The sequence below is a fragment of the Belonocnema kinseyi genome, chromosome 9 (genome assembly GCF_010883055.1).
Source record: "Belonocnema kinseyi isolate 2016_QV_RU_SX_M_011 chromosome 9, B_treatae_v1, whole genome shotgun sequence".
Taxonomy (NCBI): domain Eukaryota; kingdom Metazoa; phylum Arthropoda; class Insecta; order Hymenoptera; family Cynipidae; genus Belonocnema; species Belonocnema kinseyi.
The window spans coordinates 69343032-69362307 of record NC_046665.1 but is presented as its reverse complement, the minus strand read 5'-3'; the positions used below and the strand labels follow the sequence as shown (position 1 = coordinate 69362307).

Genomic DNA, 19276 nt, shown 5'->3' with positions numbered 1-19276 from the left:
CCCCCCCATTAGGACCAAGAAGAAAAACTTAATTATCTTCATTAAACTTAATTTTGTGAATTCTAAATATTCTATTTTCTAAAGACATTAGAAGATCAGAAAACATTTATTTCAGATTTGATAAATTTAATCCGAATTCCCAGGCCTATTAAGATCTATATTTTCTAAATGAAACATAATTTCCCCTAGTCAATTTCTAGTTTAAAAAATGTTAAGACTAAAAATATTGTCAGTATTAGAATAACAGGAAAAAATTAATTTTCAGCTTGAAATTGAAGATGAATTGCAGTTTTGTAATAGGCTTGCTTAACAATTAGAGTGCAAATTTAAAACGTTGTGCATTTTGTTGAATTTGAAGTTTCTTTTCAGGCATATTTTGCCAGATTTTGATTTTCTCTTCCGACATATACTGCCGGATTTTAATTTTCTATTCCGTTAAATCTTGCCGGAGATGAATTTTCAAACCCGTTGGAAATTACCCTTGAATTTTTCGGAATTTACTTTGAATTCTGTGACCGGAGAAATAAGTTTGAGAAAATCTCTCCGGCAAGCACATTGCCTTGAACTCTGTGAAACATAATTTCTTGTTTCTTATTCTACTTTATTAATTTTATCAGTTTTATTTTTATTCTATTTGTGTCTATATTCATGAATTATTATAATTTTGCCTGTGTTTACAAGTTATTGTTATTTTGTCTGTGTTCACAATTTCAATTCTTATTTAGTCTGTGTTCACTCATTGTTATAATTTTATCCATATACCCATAAAAAGCATTTGGCTTTGCTATCCATTATCACAGCAAAAGTTTCTAAAAACGATAATTTTGTGCCATTTTAGATTTTGTCTATCTATTTTTATAAGTTGAAAAATATATAAACTTAGTTAAATTAAATTATTTGCGATTTCCTGAAAAGGTTCAAACTCGAATTTCTAAATTTCTCTCATGCCTCTTTTTAATTTGTAATTGCTTTTCGTTGAACAATCGAGAAGAATTAACCAATTAACAAATCGATTGCTGTGAAACTGGCCGTATGTCGCAAACTCTTGCTTTTCTCATTGTTGTATTTTTATTTTAACGCTTTATTTGCTTCTGTGTTATTTATCATCTATTTTCATGCATTGCATGGTCACCATGAAGCGATGGGACGATAAAATTATGGAACTACATCAAGAGAGACGCAAGGAATTTCCAGAGGAGCATCTCGCTGAAGTGCTAACACGAGGACTTTAATTTATTTTGTAATTATGAATTATTAGTTTAATGGGGATCCGAAAAAAATCAAATCTAAAAAACGCTGTCCAAATCAAAGCAATTTAATTTCGCTTACTATCAATTTAAAGTGTTTTTTAACTTGTTAATTATTTTACAATCCGTTAGACTTTTAATGAAGAACTTTACACCTTGGGTTCATCTGGAGTATAAAAAGCAATACTGTTTTTTTATTGGTAGATTAAGCCACGATGCAGTCTTAAATCGTAAGTACCTCAACCTAACTTTATTTTTCGATCCCCATTCGTTTCTTCCTTTACGATTTTTTACCAGTGGATTAACCGTACTATAGATAAAGTAGATCTCGTTTTTTTATGATTTCACTTTTCATCATCAAGACTACGTCGTTTGACGTAAATCGCTAGAACAATTGCTAATTATTTAGACGAATTTTTCAACCTTTTTTAGTCCATTACTGTCAGTATTATTGTAATTCCTTTTCAAAGCTGCGTACTGATTATCGTGTGCTGTTTTTTTTGTACGCGAATCGTAGTTTTATAACATATATATTTAATTATAAATGACAGCTTGATATAATCGAAAATGGATTGTTTCAACCGATATTTTTATTGTTGTAGATTGTAACTGAAGTCTACTCGAACAATTCGAATTAAATTAAGTAGGTGCATTGTCCAAAAAGCGCCTAACGAACCTCGGGTCCGTGTAGATAATCGATAAAAATTTGGCATTATCTAGCATTTATTTTATTATGAACATAAAGATGGTACTAATTATAATATTTATTTTTAGTACAAACAATAACTGTTGGTTAATACTGTACAGTCTGAGGTCTCTGTAGGTCCCGATTACGCGACATTGTCAGGGTTGACTGTTGTCCATTTTTCTTCTGTAAACATGAAAATACTTAATGTTATTTATACAGATTTCGATACAGAAGGAAATAAAGATTGTCATGCGGAAAACGCTCTTTTTCTATATCCAGGCCTCGCTCTCATTCGAGAAATAAAAAAAGTGTCCAACAGTAGCAAAATAGTGTCATGCAAATTTTTAAATCTTGAATCGAGGGGTTCAGTCTTTTTGAAATCGAGTACACAATATACATCTCTTAACGTATATTATTATATATTATGCACTATACTATTCTAAATTCTTTGAGATTTAAAAAATCCCTTAATTCTAGTAAAATCCCTAGAAATCTTTCAAAATCCCGTACAACATCTAAAACCCTCTAATATCTTATCAAAATCCTTCAAAAATGTTTTTTAAGTCTCTGAAATGATCAGAGATTAGATAAAATGTCATAAAATCCGTGAAAATCTCTGAAAATTCAATTTCATTTAATTTACACCCTACATTTTTCTAGAAATTGTTAAATCTTGTATAATAACCTAAAACCTTTTTAAATTCTACAAAGTCACGTAGGTCTGGCAAAGTCCCTATAAATCCCATGAAATAATTTGCACTCTTGTAAATTCTTAAAATCTCTTCAAAAATTTTGAAAACTTTGAAATCCCCTGAAATCAGGTGAATGTTTAAATCTTTAAAATCCCATGACATACGTAGAAATCCCTCAAAATTTAGTTTAAATACATTTACACCCACAAGTTTTCTACAAATGCTTTGCAATTCCCTAAAATACTTGAAATCCTCTGATATATTTGATAACCTTTGAAAATCCCTTGAATTTTTAAAATCGTTTCAAATGTCAAAATCTTCTAAAACACCTTAAAATTTTTCGAATACTTCGAATTTTTTCAAACCATTAAAGACCTTGGAGATCCTACAAAATCGCGCGGGTCTGGTTAAAGCCTTACAAATCTCATTAAATATGCTGAACTCCCGTAAATTATCTTGGAATCTATTAAATATTCTCTGAAATCTCTTTAAGTATTTTTAAATACTCTGAAAACTGTGAATCCCGATCAAATACTTTCAAATTAGTTAAAATTCTTTAAATTCCTTGGAATCTGTTAAATTTTGTATGAATCCCTTGAAATATTTTCAAAATTTCGATTTTTGAGATGACTGATATTTTTTCAGCCAATCTAGCGAAAAGCTTGAAAATATTTTAAAAGAAAATCGTTTAAAAAGTGCCAATTGTGGTGTGAGTTCAAGGCCTGAATTTCCTATTAAAAAAAAAAAAATTATTTTTTACGAGTAGTTCTTTCAGGACCTTTTCGACTTTTTTTTTTATACAAACCTCTTTTTTTTCTTGTGTCCAACGAGCGATTCCTGCCCACTGTCTTCTTCACTCTCTTCCGACTGGCTGCTGCTACAACTGCTAGACGAACTGCTCGAAGATTCACTTGAGGAATCACTAGCTACGCCCGTGTCTTCCTTAATATCAATTTTTTCAGCTAGTGCTGCTATGTCAGGAATCTTCTCTCCAAGAGCCTTCAACCACTTACGAGATAGCTTCGGTCGTCCACGAACCTGTTACGATTATAATTTAATGATCATTACAAAATAATAATAAAATACGAGAAAAAGGGAAGGGAAATTGGAGGTTGCCTTGTTTTACTTTTTTTTTAATTTTAATAAATACATTTGGGAGCATTTTGTCCATATTTGAACGTAAGATTCTTGTTTTATTTCTACGAATTTCCTGGCTAAATGCTAATTATGAACCTTAAAGTGGAAATGGATAGCCGGATTTGAGTATAAAATCTTACCGTTTTGTGCCAGACGATTGGAAAGTTAGTGCGTGAGCAAAAGTTTTGCGTGACCGCGATGGTTTCGTCGAGGTTTAAAACGACGTGCCACCAGCCACCAGGAACAAAAACAGTCTCTCCTGGGTTTTGTAAAATTTCCACAGGCAAACAATCCTGAGGCCAGGATGGTAACTTTGTTCTAGGATAAATAACGGAGAACCAGGTGATGGCCTCGTCTCGTTGCTTGCCTCCTTCAGAGGCAGTGACTTTTAAAAGCTCACGTGGGGTGTGAGTAGGAAAGAGGCACCATCGTTTGTGCCCTGAGACCAATGCATTCCATGCACTCGTACCGAGAGGGTCTATGTGAATCCCCGTACCTGTTTTATTTCAAAATTATCAATGGCATTTTTTAAAGTAATAAAAATATAAATCTACAAAGAGAAAGGACAATTTAAACCGTTTCTTAACAAGAGGTCTAAGAGGTTTTTGATAAAAATCAAACTAAATACGCAAAAAGGCTCTATTATAAAAATTATTTTACTAATTTCTAATTGTGTATAATCGAAAAGGGCTCTTATGGCCCTTATTGAAGCAGTTTTTCGAGATTCCAACTTCAAAAAGGCAGTGGCGATTTGTTTTTAACCCTAAAGATTTCGTTTTGATCTTACATTTCAGGGAATTTATCCTGCTATATGACCGTAAGTGCCAGCGTTGGACTGGCGTGGGTCTCAAGGTGGAATTCCATCCGCGTCCTCTTTGGAGTGGTGCCATTTAGAACATTTGGTTCAAAAAATTTTACTCTAATTTTAGGTCAAAATGAACTAAATGTGGAATTCCACTAATAAATAGTGCAAAAATAATCAAACTGCCTTTTTATATTTTTTACACATGAGTCTTCGTTTTTCGGGCTCGAACCTGTCCGAAAGTTCATTTTAGAAATTGTAAGCTAAAGTTAAAATGGGAAAACGTTATCATTTGTTATTTGTGTGTAATTTTTTGTTAGTGTCAACAAAACTGGAAGAAAACAGTATAATATACAAAATATAAAGGTTTCAGAATAATATTTGTGATATCTCTCCAACTGTGGGCTCTTAAAGTTTCCCGGGGGCTATCCCAATGGAAAATTTGAGGAACATAAAGGACTAACCCTCAAGCCAGGCAAAAACAAGTACATTTTTTAATTTTCGCGGGTTAGCCCGTTATATTTTCCGACCATTCATTTTACCTTTTGGGTTGGTTCGGTAAATTAAAAAAAAAGCAATGCTTTGGCCCTATTAGATTAATTTAGTGAAAGATCATTTTTCTCAATTTCTCGTTTCTGCAAGACGAAAGATGGAAAAAATAGTCTCATAATATTTTGCATCTTTTGTATGCTCAAATAAACGCTGCTAATTCAAATATTGTCGAGAATTATTTCGTAAGAGTTCCGTTAACTCAAGTAATAGGACAGTAACTTGGCGAACTAAAAAATAGACGACAAGAAAAATTGACAAGAATACCGTCAACTCATAGATAACGGCATTCTTTAAATTATTCGATGGCTTTTTTTGGCGTAACATTAACGAGCCAAACCAAGTTTTTATTTCAAGAAATGCCGTAACCAGATTAATAAAAACTAATAATTGAAAACTAATGATTAAAACTGTTTACTCGCAGAGGCAAGTACGGAGGGAACATTCAAAAGTTTTGCGATCCTAGCCTCTTCTCTATTGATTTATTTTTTCTGTACAATCTATATGTAAAATAAAGTAGTATAGTGATTGGAAGTGTCTATACGTATTGAAATTTCTGTACGGCCGTAGTAAGTAGAATTTTCAACTATAATAAACCGTTTCAAAACTCTTTCAATAGGGCATAATTAATCAAATTCATTTTTATTTTGCAGTATATGTGGAAACTTTTGTTTATAGGAATATCTTGTAACATCTATCGAATAAGAATGCAGATAACTAAATCAATCTCAATTAGATTTTTAAGTTTTAAACTTGCTTAGATTACAATTTTACTGAATTAACAAAAATTTGCTTGTTGCCTTCTATATTTTAAAAATGTCATTTGTTCCAAATGTTAACACACGTTTCGATTTTCTATTTACTGAAAAAATTGTTTAGTTGGGTCAATTATTTAGTTAGAAAGATATGGCACTGTTATTTTATTACTTACATATTAGTTGACACTGCTATGTTATTAGTTGGCGCAACAATTCCACAAGTTACAGTGGCTATTCAATTAGAACAGCAACTAAGAAAAAGGTTATACAAACTAATAAAATTGCAGTACCATATCTTACAAACTAAACTGTTGGCCAACTAACCGGTTTTTGTATATATTTTTAATAACTTGAAACATAATTTTCAATATTTATATTTCTTCTCATAAACTGGCGGATTAAAATAATTAACAATCAGCATTCAAAATCCTCAATTATGTTTCAAAATATTTAATAAATTACCCAGATTTTCCAGTCAATTGCACACGACCGTTGAGTTTTTTTTACCCACAAAGCAACATAATAATAAAAAAAAGTTTCAGAAGTTTAAAAAAGTGTACATTTTAACGCCAGTATTTAAATAAAAATACCTTGCTCGCTTTAGGAATAAACCGTTTTCAATTTGAATATTATTAATATTAGTATTTCTATTAGTATAATAATTAATAATAGAATATAAACAATTAGTAATGATCATGTTATACTATATTGGTATTTTTATTATTTGTTTTCGAGTATTCCAAATATTTAATTAGAAATATAATTTCAAAATAATTAAACATTAATTATTAAAAAGGAGTGTAAATAATCGTAAATTAATTAATTGTAGAATAACCTTGTATCAACTACATTATGATAATGAATAATTTATATTTTTATTTGAGTTGACAGTATTCTGAAGAATTATCGAGACCGCTTACTCAATTTTCGACTAACAATTAACAAAACATTTTTTTCAGATAATTGAAAATATCCTGGTCAAATCAGTCATTAAAAGTAAGAGAAAAAATTATTTAAATAATCGTTCTAAGCGAAAGAAGTTTTAAACCGTTTTTGTCGATTTTCTCGGCTTCACGCATTTCTGAGATAACGATATTCTTCAAAAATAGGGCAGAGGAGGGGATAAACGCTAAGTCACTTCTTCTAATCACTTTCCAAATCGAGATTTTAGTCTTTAGGCCCCTTTTTAACAAACGGTTTCAATTAGTAAAGTACTTACCAGATCTAGCAGGCCCCATCACGAACCAACGATAAGGCGGCCGCCGATGTTCCCCTGCATATTGGAAAAGATCGTCTCGAAAGTACATCGGAATTTCATAATCTTCCAGCAATTTTTTTCTCCGAGGATGTTCTCCAAAGGAACTGTCAAAGATGTATAAAGGCGAGTCGTCTTCCGATTTTAACATGTAGCGAACATAATATTTCATCTTCATCTTTACACTGTAACCTTCGTTATCCTCTCCACATTTAAATTTTTGATTTCGATATTTTTTTGCAAGCCGCTGGAAAAAAAAAACTTTTCTGTTAAATGAAACTAGTGAGTACAAAGAACAAAGCGGAAGTGTGTGAGATTGTCACACCCCTCCCTCCCTCAAACTATGACATCCTTTATGGAAGCTCCAAAACATAAATAAGGTCAAGTTTTCAAATATATATATATAGTGCATATTTTCAAAATTCTTTAAATAAACAAAAAAGATTTTCTAGAAAAGCCAACCTTATTTTATATTCTCACAATTTCTCATCGGCATCATGCGATCTAAGAAATGTTTGAAGAGTTGAATTGTTCAAATTCCTAATTCGAAGCGCTAAGAATTAAACCATTTTATTTTGAATTGTAGAATCGCGAAATTCAATGATTTCAAATTAAAATTTCGAAAAAGTTCCATCCCAAAATGTTAAAAATGGAATATTTTAAGATTCGAATTTTGAAAATTGGATCACTTAAAAATTGGACAATTTAAACTGAAACACTAGATTGAATCTTTAAAAGTCGAAACTTCTGAATATTTAGAATCTCACATTTTTAAGAAAATTATAATTTAAGATTAAACATTTTTACTTCCAAATATTAACACTTAAATGAATGTCAACTTCATTTAAAACTGAACAAATTTTTGTTACCAAAAATTACAACATTGCATTTTTTTAAACTCAACCCCTTTAAAAATTCAATTGATTAAGATAAATTTAAATCGCTTAAAAATTGTTAATTATACTTCCCAAAATTCAATCAATTAAACTTCACACAATAGCAAAATTAAAACTTTCGAAAGCGATTTTTAAAATCTTTTTTGATTTTAAACTCAGTTTTTATTTCTTTTCAGTAAATCTTGCTTTAGAATTATTATTCATTCTTGAAATTTTACAATAAGATATTTTTTCAATCAGAAATTATTTGTTTAGAGCTGCAATGAAAATTCAGATAATTTTAAGATGTTATATTGAAAACAATATATTGAAATTTAAAACCTCCAAAAATTAATTTAGGAAAAAATTTAGTTTCAACAACTCCTATGTTAAATTGTTTTAGAATTGCACATTTAAAACTATAATTTTTAATTAAAATTATAGACATTTTAAAGACGATAAACATTATTATCAAGTATCACATGACGCAGCATCAAATGACATAAAAAACGATTGGATACATTTTTTGTGTGCTAAAAATGTGATTTCCGTAAAAAAAAACACTGTCATTTTCACCATTAAAAATTGCAGAATTTTAAATATTGCAATAAGCTTGCAATAATTTTTATGGTAAAAAGTATTTTGTCTTTATATAGTGATATAAAAAATACCTCTATAGTCCATTTATGTTGAGCTTTCCAGTCTTTTTGCACTCCTTGTATTATCACAGGTTTGTAAGGTTTTTCATATTTCTCTACAAATTCTTCGGGCGACATTTCCGATTCAATGATTCGGTCTACATTGTCTTGAAACTTCCAAAACGGTTGAAAATTCTTATAATATGCATGTTGGATCCAGGCAGTCTTATCAACAAGCTCTGCAACATGAATATTTGCGATATATCATGCACGTTGGAAGTCATCGAACCAGTCATAAATTACATTCTAATGTACCTAAAAAACCTTTCTTTAAAGCACATGAAGCAAATGCTTAATTTAAAACGAAAAAGTCTCTTCGCGACAAAGATTTATCCAATAAGTTCAATCTTCCCTGATGAGCTACACTATTAAATCAGACGAGATGTAATAATTTAATGGTTCCAAGCTTCCTAATTGAATTTCTCTAAAATCGAACAAGAAATCTTCAAATCAGAAAGTGACTAGAAATTAATTTCGGACTAACCAGTGACTTTTATTTTAAGAAAAATAAAGCCATTACAGATTCAAACAAAAATGCCAGTGAATGATACTATATATATTAAATGGGAATAACCTTGAAGAAATCACGGCATCACTGGGAAAAATGATTAACATGTCCTGCTTCTGATTTCTATTGTCACTCACCGTTAAAAAATTCCACTCCTTTGCAAATCATTAAATATTATTGAAAAAACACTTAAAAAATAATTAGTTGGACTTATCCTATATTTAAAGGCTTTTTAATAAGTAGGGAAACGATTAAAAATGTACAACGCCTTGCATCAAAATGATGCGCCCAAATGCTTTCTTGACGTTTGTCGTTATTCCGATCACAAAAAAGGGGTAAAAAGGAAGTAATACAAATGCAAAAGTTCTAGATTTTGAATCGAAAAGACCGATTAATTTTATTAGAATAGTAACGTCGATTATACAAAGCTACCGGATTCGAATTGAGGTTAGGAAATAGGTTATGACGTTTACGCACCAGGTCTTGCTTTTCTTTTGACCTCCTTGATCCGCTTTTTTGCTCGATGGTCCAATTTAACCTCTTCCGTCATATCTTCGGTCGTTAAAAAATACCTATTAAACTAATTCCAACGTATTTACAAGATTAACCAGGAATAAGCACTCCTAACACGCCCTACACTTCACAGGTTTCACGGGCAACTGAACTCTACCAACCAACACATGTCAGCATGTCAGTCCATGCGTACACAGTACAGACCATGTATGCAGTTATACACCCATGATGGTTTGTACCTACCGCAACTACAAATAGGCATCTCTGAAAAGAAATAAAATATTCTTTTATATCTTGTTTTTATTTCCTCTGCTCCAAAAATAACCCTCTCGAATTGTCAATTCAAAATCTTTTATTTCAATCCCCTTCCTTTTTTCGCCAAATATTTTATTTTTATCATTTTCTTTTCCTATTGTTTTTTATACGTGCCGATTCCCGAAAAATCGGGTTCGGGAATAAATCGAGGGAGGCGCTACACGTCTTGTGCCTACGTGACCAAGCTCACCAAGCCCATGTTTCCAGGATTTGTTCAGGGATAGATAACAATGTTACATGACCTCATTAGACAATAGCTTAGACCCCAAATTGTGAAAAGAAATGGCTCTGACAATCCTGAAAATTGATGACAAAGGGGAAGTTTAAAATAAAGGGGCAAGACCAAATGTCAGAAAATGCTGTATAAAATAAGAAAATAATTATTTTAGACCTTTTGTTGTTTTAGAAAAATGATAAATATGCGAAAAGATTACATTTGAACGGGATGAATGAGCTTTACGAGCATTGTTTACATATTGTCAGGGGGTGATAGGATAGTATATGGTATAGTCGACTGAATCTATTTCGGTCGAACCACGAGGAAGTGCAATAAATTAAAAACACAAGAGGTCAAATACCGAAGGTCAACTCTGAAGATTGTGCTTTAAAAGGTTCAAGAAGAAAAAATATATATATATATTCCCGAGAATGCTCAATGCTGAACACTTTTTCATGCATACGGGTGATTGACTCTTGCGGTGTGTTCTTAAACAAGTGACGTTTTCGGGTTGTTTATTTTTGCTCTTTTTTCGGAAGTGTGATCGTCGCCACTCTAGTCACTAAATTCAACTCAGGGCTGAATAGCTAAATTCTCGTAATCAGTTTTTCGGTAGTTTACCACGTATTACGTGTTCGCAAGGCGGAATTTTTAAATTGTACACTGTGCATTCTCAAATTAGCGAATCCCCATATAAATGGAATTTCACAATTCAACGACACTCACTGAAATAGAATGCAAGGTGAATGCAGATGAATAAAAGATTTCGGTTATTTTTAACTGTTTCGAAAAGCAATTAAGACGAATTTCCAACCAAAGATATTAATTTTCCACTGAAACGATTAATCATATACCAAAAGAATGAATGTCAACAAAAAGTAGAATTTTCAATTACATAGTTACATTGTCTACCAATGAGATGAATCTTTAATTAAATATATTCAATTAATGTGATAAATCTTCAACGACAAAAATCCATTTCTAACGACAAGTACTTCATCCTTCAACCAAGTAGTTGAATTTTTAACAAAAAAATACGAATTCTTAATGAAAAACATAATAGTTGATACTTAAAGTATAGAAATTTAAGACCAGACCCACCTTTCTTACTGATTTTCATTTATTATGCCAGATGTTCCACTCGATGTGGCGCTTTGTGTGAAAACAAGTTGGAAAATACAAAAGGTGTCGGTAAGGTAGGAATCTGTTCAACATGACCCACTTATTACATGGCCTTAGTCCAAGAAGGAATAATAAGGAGACTTAACTCCGTTTCCACACTTGGCAATAGAAACATTACCGTAAGTGGTACGCACATTATAGGAAGGTCTTAAATTTTCGTGCGCAGGTGCGCAGTTGTCCTCTTCCTATGCATGGAAAAGTGTGCAAGTGCGAAAGTTTGTCAAATTGACATAACTTAGAGAGGTTCTGTTCGTTTGTTTTGATGCAGGTTTCAAGTGCCGGGTTGTGGTGCAAGTTACACGCCGAAGAAGACGAATACACTTCGCTTTTTTAAAGCCCTTACTGTACGCACAATAAACATCTAATATATTTTATTGTTTTACTTAACTGTCATTTAGTTTTAATAGAAATGATTTAGAAATGTAACCTTTACTCACTACCTGAGTGCCTGCAGAGAATTTCACAGAGCTTCTGTGACCCTGGAGAATCTTTAGAATATACTCCGAAATTTCTTTCGGTAGGGTAAGTTTCGAAAAACTTTTCAATCAAGTTATATAACTTTCATTATTTCTTTATTATATTACAAATTTAAAAGGCACACTTTTCCATATACAGGAAGAGGACAACTGCGCACCTGCGCACGAAAATTTAACATCTTCCTGTAATGTGCCTATCACTTACGGTAATGTTTCTATTGCCAGTTTTAAATGGCTTACCACTGGCAGTAGCGAGTCCCATCTTGGGATACCTTATTATTCCTTCGTGTCTTAGTCTCTTAGTAATGTTTTTATATGGACAGCAATACATTTGGAATACCCAATATTCACGATAGCAGACGATAAGTTAATATTTTCTGAACAGCTAATGATTGTGAAATTAATAAGGTATTTCATGTTGAGTGGGGGAAATCCAAGATATCTGCACGCTGGAGGCCAAAATATAATACCAATTGCATGGGACAAAACTTAATTTTTTTAATGTAACTTATTAGAAAAAAATGATTTTTCTTCATAAATGTATTTGGGCATTTTTTTATTTGTCGAAGACCATTCAATTAAATACTAAAATCAAAAAATATGTATAACGATTTTACAATTTAATTAAACAGCTTTTTAAAAATAGAAAATGTTAAAAATAATTTTCTTACCAAGTTTTAAAAAGAAATTAAGGTTTGGCCATTCTGACAAGTGACGTCACAACATGAAACACATAATGCAGCCTACTTTTACCAGACTTTACCGTTTTCTAGTTAACTTACGTAATTACGTAAGCCATCCCTCACCTTCCAACTCTGGGTTCAACGGTTCATGCGACGCATGCGCAGGCATGCATGACGCCATGTTTTGATGTCGTCATCCCCCCCCAAAAAGATCAACTTGCTCTGCAGTTTTCCCGTGATTTTCCGTGATTCTTTCCTCGTGTAAGGGGGTTTTGGCGAGCCCTCCCCAGTGCTCCCGAGCCCGAAAAGCGTTAGTGTCAGTGAGGTGGTGTTTTCCCGTAAGGTGGGATTTCGTGATATTGGATTGATGTGCGGGAAAGTTTCACGGGCTGAGCGGGGGGGGTCCGCGAGCGTCGTCTACGTCTACGTCGTATCCTAGTGCACCTGGGTCGTTACGTCACGTGCCCAAGCTTTTCTGCCTACCTGCAACAGATTCGAGGATTCAAGGATTCCAGAATGGAGCTGCGATTGCATTCCCCAGCCGGAGCGGAGCCCATCGTCTACCAGTGGCCCCTCACCTCGGGATCAGGATCCGTAAGTTTCTCATCTTTCATTTCTTCCTACAATTTAGCTATGAAAATCGAAATAAATTTTAAAGAAGGTTTTTTGCCGTGTTTTTCACTGAGAGGGGGAGGTTTTCTGTGTAAATAATGGATGGTGGGGAAGGTTTTGACGCTTTTTGAGGTACGTGACACGGAGCCCTCGCGCATGCCATCTTGCATATATAACATTCCCCTAGAAATCGCGCCATTTAATGTTTATCAGCGCAGAACTTGAGAGAATCAACAAAAACACCCTGAAGATTTGATGCACTTTCTTTAAAAACGATTATTACTGGTTAAGGGCAAAAAGAAAATGTGCCCTTTTTCCAGGTCATTCTTTATTTAGTATTGTTTATTTTATATCATTTGTTTTGAGCGATCGTTAGCAAAAATTGTTTTGTTTTATTGGTAATTTTCTTGCTGGAAGACCTGGACTTTTGCAATTTGTTTGAATAAGAATCCTAAGAATTATTGGTTGCGAACGCTGTGACGTTGCGACCTACTTCTCGAATAAAGTCATTATATACTTTTTTGGAATATTACATATCTATCTTTTTTTATAATAATCTGGTTACAAATTTCAAAATAAAGTAAAAATCGAGAAAATACAAAAAACACTGGGAATTGTTACACTGCGTTCTGTTGAAAAAATGCAAATCACGACCACGTGTTCGTGTCTTGCGTAATTGCTTCTTTTTTCTTCGGAACAAACAAATTTTTGTTCTGAGGCTATTACAGATGAACTATTATCATCAAATTACGTAAAATTATTACTATGTTTAATTGTGGAATTCTGATTGGGTACCAAATATTGTAAAAGCACGTGTAAAGGGAGATGGGTATTTCAATTATTCCACAATTATTCGTGGTGATAAAATAAAATAAATTAATTTTGAATTATATTTTTACATATGATTAATTATATTTAAATTATCAATCAGTTAAACAATTAATATGAATTGATCCTTATGGGTTCCTTAATCCACAAATTGTAATCGAAGAAAGTAAAGATTTATTTTTGCCCAGAAAAAGAAATTTTTATTTCTTTATATGTGCTTTCGAAGAATTATTTATAATTAAGCAGAAATACTTTTTTAAATTAAAATATTGGATTAATTAAACAATAACATGCCTAGGTTCACTAAAATTCAGTGAGCGCAGAACGAATGTATCCGGAGCTCGAAAGGGGTGACTAGGTTCACCGAAATTCGTTGAGTTTAGAGTTTAGACAGTTTGTAAAATAAACGCAAGTTTCTACACTACATTCTCTCTCAAGTTGTAAATCAGAAATACGTATTTATAATTCGTGCAATGAAAAAAGTTTTACAGGCAAAATAATAACTTTTTGTAAATCACACCTTTATTACCTACATTTTTAAATGAACAATAAAAATTCAATTTCAAATAAAAATAACAAAATTTACAACCTTGATGCTTGCACAATATCAAACTTACAATTCCTTTGGCGCGAAGTCGAATTGTTTAGAATGATTATATTTTAAAAAATTTACGCATGAAATCATAAAAATGGAAATTTTAACATTTTCACAAAGTAGAGTAATATTTTCCGTGACTAAATACTATGATTACTTTTATGATTGAAACAAATATTCATTTAATCCTCATCATTTATACCTCAGAAAAATTACATAGTACTTATTGGGTCAAATTGACTCCTAGCTGACTGAAACGCCGCCATACTGATTGTATGCATGGTTTCAACTTGAACAAAATCACGGACGCTATTTATTGTATATAAATTAGATTCTGATTGTTTTTTTTGTTTTTTTTTTTTTAAGTGAACATTAATTTGAGGTATATAAAAAAATTCTCAAAATCCTATTCAAATTTTAGTCTCGAGTTGATGTTGGGGTAATTCTGACCCCTTATAAGTGATGAGGGTTAAAAACAAAAAAAAAACGAAGAAAATGTAATCATATTTAATAAATCTGTTAAAGTATTTACGAATTTAGGCGAACAATCTAGATATGTAAAAAGTCAGTTATTAAGTAGTTAGTTATATATTTATTACTACCTTGCTTATATTATCACTAATTTATTTTCTATTTTTTTTATCCTGAACTTTAGGGCCGAGTTTATCAGAAAAAAAATACTCGTTCATTTGAAAGTTTCGGTCGTCAAAAGGTACGTATTTTCCTCTCAGGTCCATCTTCATGATTTATAGCCTTATTCTTGACCGTGTAGTTGACTCATAAACCTTGGTGAAAGAAAGGAAAGGTAAATTTTATAGTCCTGACTTAAGACCATTTAGAAAATAAAGTGACTAAAGTTGCTTCGCGCTGCAACTAAATGCAAGAAGCGCTGACAAATACGTAGCAACTAACCCAAAAAGTGTATCTGTACCAGAAACCATAGTTTGTCATTGTTAGAGGATTAAAATTTTACCCCTCTGATTTGGTAATTGGTCCTCACTATTCAGAATTGTACACCCTCATAAAACTTTCACTATTTTCTTTATTCAAGTTCAGTAAAAAAAAAAGCTTTTCCACCTGCAAGAATTGCTTCTTAACATCTAACAAATCCAAGTCCAATAATTCACCCAACTAAGTCTGCCCTTTGTGACGTAAACAAGGTTACAGGCTAAGTTGTGTTTACATTTGAGACTCATTCTAAAATAATAGATTTCAACATCAAGGATTTTTTCAAAGATTTGTTTCTTTTATTGCATTAAGAAAACTTAAAAACTATATTTTCTAATTTTAAATCCATTGGTTTTTTTGCAGTAACTTTAAAAGTATTAAGTTTTTAAAAATTCAGGATTATTATAACTTTTAGTTGAAATTTTTCCTAATAAAGACTAAAATTACATCGGAGATATTAATTTTGTGTTGCCAGGATCGTCACGATGGCGCCTTGGACGTGGTGGAGACGATGCGATGGGTTTGTGAAGACTTACCTGACCTAAAACTGCCGTTAGAAAATAATATTCTTTGCAACTATGACACTCGTGATTACGAAAGTATGAAGAGCTTGTGTGATAGATTTAATAGGGCTATTGACAGTTTAGTTCAATTGGTAAGCACCCTTTCCTCTCTGAATAAACTACTTAATTTAGCAGGCCTCACAGCTGCTCTCAATTTCTTCTATATTTGTTTTTATTTTATATAATTTATTTAGTATTTGTTTATTATTGCACTTTATCAATCTTTTCCTGCAAAAGCAGTTGTGGGGCCTCTATTGATTGAAATTTATTCAACTTAAACAGCAATTTTTGTTTGTCGAAAAACAGGAAAAGGGTACCAGTTTACCTTCTCAGCGGTTAAATAAAAGGCCCAGTAGGGGCTTGCTTCGTCACATACTTCAGCAAACGTACAATCAAGCTGTGCTCGAACCAGACAAATTAAATAATTACGAGCCATTTTCTCCCGAAGTCTACGGAGAAACGAGTTACGAGTTGGTTTGCCAGATGATCGACCAAATCGACGTCACCGAAGACGATGTTTTCGTCGATCTTGGTTCCGGAGTCGGACAAGTCGTTCTCCAAATGGCTGCGGCTACTTTTTGTAAAATATGCATTGGTGTTGAGAGGGCTGATGTGCCTTCAAAATACGCTCAGGTACATATATCTATTATTTGATCACAATTTTCTGTTGTTTTTTTTTGCGACATAATTTACGGAAAACTAACTTTCTTTTTTACAGAGCATGGAAGCTAATTTTCGGAAGTGGCTCAACTGGTACGGGAAGCGATGCGGAGAGTATCGTTTAATGAAGGGTGATTTTTTAGCCGATGAACATCGAGAGAGTATTACCGGAGCCACAATCGTGTTTGTAAATAATTTTGCGTTCGGTCCAAATGTAGATCATCAGTTGAAAGAAAGATTTGCCGACTTGCGAGATGGTGCACGCATCGTTTCGTCCAAGTCCTTCTGTCCCTTGAACTTCAGGATAACCGACAGAAATCTCAGCGGTAATATATATATTTAATTGCTCCTAAACGCTCCCAATTCCTTGGGAGATAATTTGATTTTACCTTCCGAGATATATGTTAACCCTAAACATCTATATATTTTTGATATTATTTAACGAAATAAAATTTCTCCACAGATATAGGAACGATAATGCATGTATCCGAAATGTCTCCGCTGAAAGGGTCAGTTTCCTGGACAGGCAAACCTGTTTCTTACTATCTGCACGTGATTGACCGAACGAAGCTCGAGCGCTACTTTCATCGCTTGAAGAATAACAAGCAGGGGGCGCTAGATGCTGAAAATAATGATTCTGTGATAAATATCACTGCCAGCCATAGTAGTAGGACTTCTACTCGAAGTGAAAGAGGTGATAGGGCGAAAAGGGATTTATCAAGACAGTTGGATAACAGTCCCAATAATTCCGAGCAGCAAGGCACCAATAGTGATTCCGATGCGGACGACGGATCCATGAAAACACGTCGCCAACCGAACAAATTACGTAGGAAATTGAGTCGTAAAGCAGCAGCAGCAAATGGAATCACGAGACCAAATACACGAGGTAGGCAAAAAGGAGCTCGTGGTGCTGCTGTCAAGAAAACTAAGCCGAAAAAGACGATAAACATCTCCGGACTTGACCTTCTTCATAGTCAAACTCTTCTCAGTACATCTCCGCAGGCCACGGGCAAAAAGCCACCTCCTGCTCCAGGTTGCGTTGACCAGCAGCTTTCTTCTATTTCAATTTCTCTCCAGACGAGTGCTAATGCCGTGCACGAGGAACTCAGCATTCCCGCGGCTCCATCGGCAACTCCTTATGCCCTGCAGATTCTCCTTGACTTGTACAGGTGCGTTTTCGATTTTTCATTACCGAAGGAATATTGGACTGTCCGCGAAGAAAGAGACTTAACTGTAAGGAAAATATATATATATTTTTTTACGCCAATCGATAGTTTTTAAGTTTTGCGGACAGTCAAATATTCTGAAACTTTCAACAGAATCAGACTCGTGCCATTATTGATACTTCTTTTTAATGATGCAACTATTTTGCCACTATTTTGAAAAAGTTACACTAATGTTATTTTCTCAAATCGCTCGCTAATGCAACTATTTTTTTGCACTTTGCATTTAAACCTATTTTCAAACTTATTTACTGATTGGCTAAAATAACGGGTTTCAAGTGATTTTTAAGGGTTTTAATTGATTTCAAATATTTGAAATGATGTTATAGGAGTAACAGCCTTTAGTGTATTTTAAAAGATTGAAAAGGGATTTCAAGGGACTTGAAACATTTTCAAAAAGTTTCATCTAACTTCAGAGGATTTCAAAATGTTTGAAGAAATTTTAAGAGATAATACAAATTTCAAGATAATTTGCGTAATTGCAAAATATTTCAAGAGATTTTACCAGACAGGGGTGTAGCACGTAGATCAATATCTTAGCTTTGCTTTAATCTTAGAAAAAATTGAATCTGTATACATTAGAATACTTAATTATGAATTCTTCCAAAAAAGTCCTAGTGCGTCATTATATCCTACCTGCTGGATAATGCGGCGTGCAATATTAATTCGATCTATTTGCAGATTAAAAAATAAAAATAAGTATTGAAATAAAACTTTTATTTGCAGATGTAAACAAACTTAGCCTATTTGTGACACATGACATTCTTCGGAAAAGTCAAGAAGATCAAGATTAACAAAGTTTTAATTTGGAGCATAATACTACAGACTTCAATGCTTTTTTTGGCAACTGTCATAGACAAGAAATACAAAAAAAAATCGAAGTTTTCACTTTAAAAATTAAACAGTTATCGTAAATAACGTAACTTTTTCACTATTCGATATTGCAGTTATAAGTGCATAAATAAATAAATGCTCGTGTCTCCCCTATTTTAAAAGATCCCGAGAAATTTCATGAGATTTTAAAGAATTTTGTTGTATTATAGAAAATTTCAAGAAATTTAAACTTTCAAAAGATTTCAAGGAATTTTTCATAAGGATGTCGAAAGAAATTTAAAGATCCAATAGGATTATAAGTAATTTCTATGAGTCTCAAGGGATTTAAAAAAATTGGGAACACGCTTGTAATTTTTAAAGATCGTCCATAAACTGCATTACGACTTTAGAGGAGGTGGGAGCTTGGAAATTGGGGGGG

At 32.8% G+C, this 19276-nt stretch overlaps 3 protein-coding genes across 6 annotated transcripts in view; 2 read left to right on the top strand and 1 right to left on the bottom strand.

Moving 5' to 3' along the window:
* Positions 1–2194, top strand: part of LOC117180589 (kinesin-like protein KIF21A) — a 58001-nt gene extending 55807 nt beyond the window's left edge. The window contains exon 15 of the mRNA XM_033373082.1: positions 1140–2194. Within this exon, the coding sequence (XP_033228973.1) occupies positions 1140–1218 (79 nt within the window). The 3' untranslated portion in view covers positions 1219–2194. The remainder of the gene's footprint in view (positions 1–1139) is intronic.
* LOC117180909 (bifunctional arginine demethylase and lysyl-hydroxylase PSR) lies at positions 1953–9945 on the bottom strand. The gene is made up of 6 exons (XM_033373525.1): positions 9687–9945; positions 8675–8880; positions 7093–7375; positions 3905–4260; positions 3433–3665; positions 1953–2118 (listed from the first exon to the last, which is right to left on the bottom strand). Exons 1-6 carry the CDS (start codon positions 9757–9759, stop codon positions 2091–2093), a joined length of 1179 nt encoding a protein of 392 aa, XP_033229416.1. The 5' UTR covers positions 9760–9945; the 3' UTR covers positions 1953–2090.
* Positions 9946–12798: 2853 nt separating this feature from the next.
* Positions 12799–19276, top strand: part of LOC117179346 (histone-lysine N-methyltransferase, H3 lysine-79 specific) — a 31383-nt gene continuing 24905 nt past the window's right edge. For 2 of the 4 annotated variants that reach the window (XM_033371029.1, XM_033371028.1), the window contains exons 1-6: positions 12799–13189; positions 15286–15342; positions 16054–16233; positions 16448–16774; positions 16860–17127; positions 17265–17970. In XM_033371029.1, the coding sequence (XP_033226920.1) occupies positions 13112–13189; positions 15286–15342; positions 16054–16233; positions 16448–16774; positions 16860–17127; positions 17265–17970 (1616 nt within the window). In that variant the 5' untranslated portion in view covers positions 12799–13111. The remainder of the gene's footprint in view (positions 13190–15285; positions 15343–16053; positions 16234–16447; positions 16775–16859; positions 17128–17264; positions 17971–19276) is intronic. The other 2 variants (XM_033371031.1, XM_033371030.1) reach the window with 1 other exon arrangement.

Excerpts from the sequence above, each read along its gene's own strand:
- LOC117180909 (XM_033373525.1), bottom strand. The coding sequence starts at position 9,759 with ATGACGGAAGAGGTTAAATTGGACCATCGAGCAAAAAAGCGGATCAAG. Across the intron at positions 4,261-7,092 it reads GATGGGGCCTGCTAGATCTG|GTACGGGGATTCACATAGAC; the intron begins GTAAGTACTTTA and ends GAAATAAAACAG. Across the intron at positions 3,666-3,904 it reads CAATCGTCTGGCACAAAACG|GTTCGTGGACGACCGAAGCT; the intron begins GTAAGATTTTAT and ends TAATCGTAACAG.